General features: G+C 41.9%; 1 protein-coding gene across 1 annotated transcript in view; it reads right to left on the reverse strand.

Annotated features, from left to right (window-relative positions):
• LOC118417855 overlaps nucleotides 1-4,379 on the reverse strand; it is a 21,769-nt gene extending 17,390 nt beyond the window's left edge. Inside the window, exon 1 of the mRNA XM_035823606.1 lies at nucleotides 3,839-4,379. Within this exon, the coding sequence (XP_035679499.1) occupies nucleotides 3,839-4,288 (450 nt within the window). The 5' untranslated portion in view covers nucleotides 4,289-4,379. The remainder of the gene's footprint in view (nucleotides 1-3,838) is intronic.
• Nucleotides 4,380-5,445: the final 1,066 nt, after the last annotated feature.

The following is a 5,445-nucleotide window of genomic DNA, read 5'->3' on the forward strand; positions in this document are numbered from 1 at the left end:
AAATTGTTTCCGAGGGATTGTGTTTTTTTGGTCATAATTCGGTCTGAATGGATAGGAAACATGCAAATTTCGACCATTTTTCTGAGAGTGCTTACGATTAATATTAGGGTTAGGGTTCCTGATAGGGCAAGGGCTAGGGCTAGGGTTAGGGTAAGGGGTTCGTGGTAGAAAAATTGTTTCCGAGGGATTGTGTTTTTTGGTCATAATTCGGTCTGAAATGGATAGAAAACATGCAAATTTCGACCATTTTTCTGAGAGTGCTTAGGATAAGTATTAGGGTAAGGGTTCCTGTTAGGGTTAGGGCTAGGGTTAGGGTAAGGGGTTCGTGGTAGAAAAATTGTTTCCGAGGAATTGTGTTTGTTTGTCATAATTCGGTCTGAAATGGATAGAAAACATGCAAATTTCGACCATTTTTCTGAGAGTGCTTAGGATTAGTATTAGGGTTAGGGTTACTGTTAGGGTTAGGGCTAGGGTTAGGGTAAGGGGTTCGTGGTAGAAAAATTGTTTCCGAGGGATTGTGTTTTTTGGTCATAATTCGGTCTGAAATGGATAGGAAACATGCAAATTTCGACCATTTTTCTGAGAGTGCTTACGATTAATATTAGGGTTAGGGTTCCTGATAGGGCAAGGGCTAGGGTTAGGGTAAGGGGTTCGTGGTAGAAAAATTGTTTCCGAGGAATTGTGTTTTTTGGTCATAATTCGGTCTGAAATGGATAGAAAACATGCAAATTTCGACCATTTTTCTGAGAGTGCTTAGATTAGTATTAGGGTTAGGGTTCCTGTTAGGGTTAGGGCTAGGGTTAGGGTAAGGGGTTCGTGGTAGAAAAATTGTTTCAGAGGGATTGTGTTTTTTGGTCATAATTCGGTCTGAAATGGATAGAAAACATGCAAATTTCGACCATTTTTCTGAGAGTGCTTAGGATAAGTATTAGGGTAAGGGTTACTGTAAGGGTTAGGGCTAGGGTTAGGGTAAGGGGTTCGTGGTAGAAAAATTGTTTCCGAGGAATTGTGTTTTTTGGTCATAATTCGGTCTGAAATGGATAGAAAACATGCAAATTTCGACCATTTTTCTGAGAGTGCTTAGGATTAGTATTAGGGTAAGGGTTACTGTAAGGGTTAGGGCTAGGGTTAGGGTAAGGGGTTCGTGGTAGAAAAATTGTTTCCGAGGGATTGTGTTTTTTGGTCATAATTCGGTCTGAAATGGATAGAAAACATGCAAATTTCGACCATTTTTCTGAGAGTGCTTAGGATAAGTATTAGGGTTAGGGTTCCTGTTAGGGTTAGGGCTAGGGTTAGGGTAAGGGGTTCGTGGTAGAAAAATTGTTTCCGAGGGATTGTGTTTTTTGGTCATAATTCGGTCTGAAATGAATGTCGGACACTTCGGCACATGGACACTTTGGCCCCCTGGCAATCAGGACATTTCGGCCCCAAGCCGAGGACACTTCGGCCCCAAGCCGAGGACACTTCGGCCCCATGCCAAGGACACTTCGGCCCCAAGCCGAGGACACTTCGGTCCCGAGTCTACTCCACAATAGTTATCGAACACGTAGCCTTAGTTGACTAAATAACGTATAATTCTAGGACGTATGATTTTACTTGTACAGTATATTATATAGTGTTCTCCTGTTTACTCGAGGAAATCGTAATTAGTGATAACAATTTATTGGCGTTTTCGGGGCATGAAGATCCCTTTTTGCTCCGGTTTTCTGCATGACCCTAGCTTACTTGAAGTCTTACCTACTGCGATGTATAGTTAGCCGTCTTAAACAGTCCTATAAAGTACTCCACACCGCGACCTGTTACGGATATTTTTTTAATGTACAACATAGGTAACTTACATGTACAGCTTAAAAATGAATCTACTGCTCAAAACACCCGACTGGCATTAACTGTTCATCGTAAATATCGAAATCAATGTCCTTACAACTGCGAGCTAAGAGATTAATTTGTACATTGCATAGCATGCCCACGCACACAGGAACTAGCAGGGCCGAAGTGTCCTGGACTTGGGGCCGAAGTGTCCTGGACTTGGGGCCGAAGTGTCCTGGGCTTGGGGCCGAAGTGTCCGGGCCGAAGTGTCCATGTGCCGAACTGTCCTGATACCTGATTCCTGTTTGGGTAGGCTATATGATAATAGCGTTAATGACCCGCCTGTTCCTCGGTATATATGGTGTCATAACACCTGGTCCTTTGCTATAACCACCCCATAAAACAATAGCAAAGGATCAGGCGTTATGACACCATATACACCTCGGGGCGGGTCATTAACCCTTTATTGCTCTGTACAGACGTGTGTTTTTCCCAAGTGATACGCTTTGTGTCGGAGCGTTACGTCACGCGGGAGCTACAGATAGTTTTTGGTTTGTTAATCTGTGGAACGTTCCATCGCAAAAATGGGTGTGAAAAAAAGTGTGATTTCTGGACATAGTCAAACAATTAAAACACTGAAACTGCCATTGAAATACTTGATAACTATTTTTCTGTCGTAAACAGCTATCAGTCTTTTCATTCCGCCAACCAGTGCGGCGCGATTAGTCCATATAACGCCGGGTTGTGTTACATGGTCACATGGCTTCAATCACGTGATCGATAAAAATGGCGGACCCGGAGATGTGTGAAAAACGCACGTCGTGTTAGCTCCGATTACCCAACAAGAAATGCACTGGCATGACAAATGTGTAGCTTGTTGTAAAGTTTGTTGTAAAGTACTTCGATTACACGTTTGGCATACGCATATTTTTGTACCAAAAATGAGTATTTTCAACTGAGAAGTCTAATTTGCATAATTAATGTAAAAATGACATCCAACATTCCATAGTGATCAATTATGGGAATCACCTTCTTGTGACGTATAATGTGTAAGTTAAAGGTATACACAACTATGTATGGATTATGTAAATTGCAAATTTGCCAAATGTAATCATGGAATTCGGCTAAATTAAAGGATTTGTAGACAATGTATGTATTTCTGCTAAAGGAGGTCACAAAGAGTAAAGTAGATTATGGTAATCATAGTTTCATTTGCATAATCAATGAGATAAGATGGAAGTAATAAATCTACATAGGTTTAAAATATTTGAATCCAAATTGATCCATGGCGTACATCATAGCAACGTGAAACTGACATGGATCAGGCACTGATATTCTCAAGACCATTGATACAGAAATATTTTGCAATCGCCAATATATCAATAATTTGAACAAAGATGTAACATCGACTATCATAATTCCACCACCTAAAAAAAACGTTAGTATAGAAGTCTTCCCAAGATTGTCTTGAACACAGAATGTTAAATATCCTAAATGTAATACAAGTCAGGTATTTAGGTGTTGAAGACAATCTTCAGAAGGCCTCTATAGCAACGGTTTTTTTTAGGTGTCGGTATAATGGCACCTGGTGGAATTTACATGCGAATGTATGTTACAACGTTTTGTACACATTCGTATGCCAATTGTTCAAAGTCCTAACCTGTTAAGAGTGTGACATACAGGAAGTCTGTTTGAATCGTATCACTCAGATGCATGTAACAGTTTTATCCCTTTTATGATCCAGTGGGTAGGTTTTTGCTACAGGTGGCCAGAAACATGACATGTTTTCCCTAGGCCTCCCCACGGTACCGGGTAGCATAAACAAAAGGTTCATGAATAATTTTGTTGCGACTGTATGCATGAGTGACTGTGCCGGTAATGTTCCTGGTCGCGTAAGATTAACTGACGTTCCAGTATTGTTTGTGGTTCAAAATACATGGGCTGGGGACAAGAGAAAGCCCTTCTGCTAGGTCAACAGTGTACACGAAATCGAATTATTGGGCCCACCTTTTGAATACCTTGCACTAACCTGCAGCGCTTGGTTTATGGCCACTTGTTGCTCGGACAAGGTTGTAGTCAGATTCTGTAGCCTAGCTTGGATACTATTTTCTTGTTCTTGTATCTCCTGTGTTAGGTTTTGTTTTAGCTGTGCGCTCGTGGACCTTTCCTGCGACAGCTCAGCAGACAAACTGTTCACCCTGGACAACAGGGTTTCCACCATGGACGACAGGTGATCCACCTGATTTCTCAAGTGACCTGTTTCCTCCTTCGTCTCGGCTAGCTGTGTCTCAAGGCCCGGCGATGAGCAGCCCCCTGTACGGGACCCAGGCGGAACCACATAGGTGTAGGTACAGTAGCCCTTGTCTACATACTCCCGCAGAACGGACCCAGCCCTGTCGGTTCTGGTGTCCTGGGCTCGGGCAAGAAAAGTATCATACAGGACTACCATGGCGATTGCAAGCAGTACGGAACTCGCCATCTTGGACCAGGTAACATAACACGGGTGTGTGCGTCACACCTGACCGCTTTTAACCTTTCAGCAACGCAGGTACTACGTCACATCTGACCGACCTGTCGGACGTTTACCTCACCTCCAGCACAGATATCAGCCAGTCAGTCATAGTCATACGGTGTATTACAGCACCGTTGGGGTTATACCGCCCCTTACGGGGTGGCATACCCATTCTTCTAGCTGAATACGACTCAATGACCGTAAGTCATTTTATGGCCCTCCTGCCTAATTAACTGACCCACCAACTTTGATGTGCCATATATTGTTCTTGGCTTGCTGTATTCCAGAATTTTCAACAGGAAGTGGAGCACAATACCTATAAGTTGGTGTCAGACCATACAGATATCACCTAAAGCTCATTAATATTGAAATATGAATATGATAAGCACAGCTATATTTTATCACTTTTACTTCATCATCGTCCCTGTATTATGTTTAAAATATTGAACTTCAGTATGAGTAACAAAGTCTCTCCTTTCTTAACTATGTGACTAACTAGTCTTGTAGCCATGTAAACAAGGCTATAAATAGCTATAAATCTCATTAGTCCTGGTCACTTAAAATAAGAAAGGCAACCAATAGCTCATTATTGTTTGTAATCAAACATATGTTTATCACCGGCCAGGAAAACCGTCATAACCGCCCCAACCTAACCTAAGCTCCAATTCACCAGGTGTTGCCAATATGTGTTGACCAGGTGTTGACTTATAAAATTGTACATTTTCAGACATCTCAGAGATATGAAGCCTTTAAAAGTCTTTAAAGTCTGCGGCGAGGTCCGCTCACCGATCCCGTAGCTTGAATTTAGGCCCTGGTTGTAATATCTCCCCAGCCATTAACAAATACTGATGTACAAGTGCATGTTTCGTGAAAACATAACTAAGAGCTGTGGAATAATGAGGAAAGTAACGATGGTGCCCGTAATTTGGATGATATCATTTTGTAAAGACTGACGAGTGTCGACGGTATTCTATACATTTTAATGAGAGCGACTTTAGTGTCACTTTCACGAATACACTCAAGTAGACGGAAAGGGTACTTCTGCCTATAAGTGACCTATCCCTGTATCACACATTGTTCAGATCACCAAGGCCGGCTATTAATGTATTATTTATAAAGCGTTC

Source organism: Branchiostoma floridae, chromosome 6 (genome assembly GCF_000003815.2).
Source record: "Branchiostoma floridae strain S238N-H82 chromosome 6, Bfl_VNyyK, whole genome shotgun sequence".
Lineage (NCBI taxonomy): Eukaryota > Metazoa > Chordata > Leptocardii > Amphioxiformes > Branchiostomatidae > Branchiostoma > Branchiostoma floridae.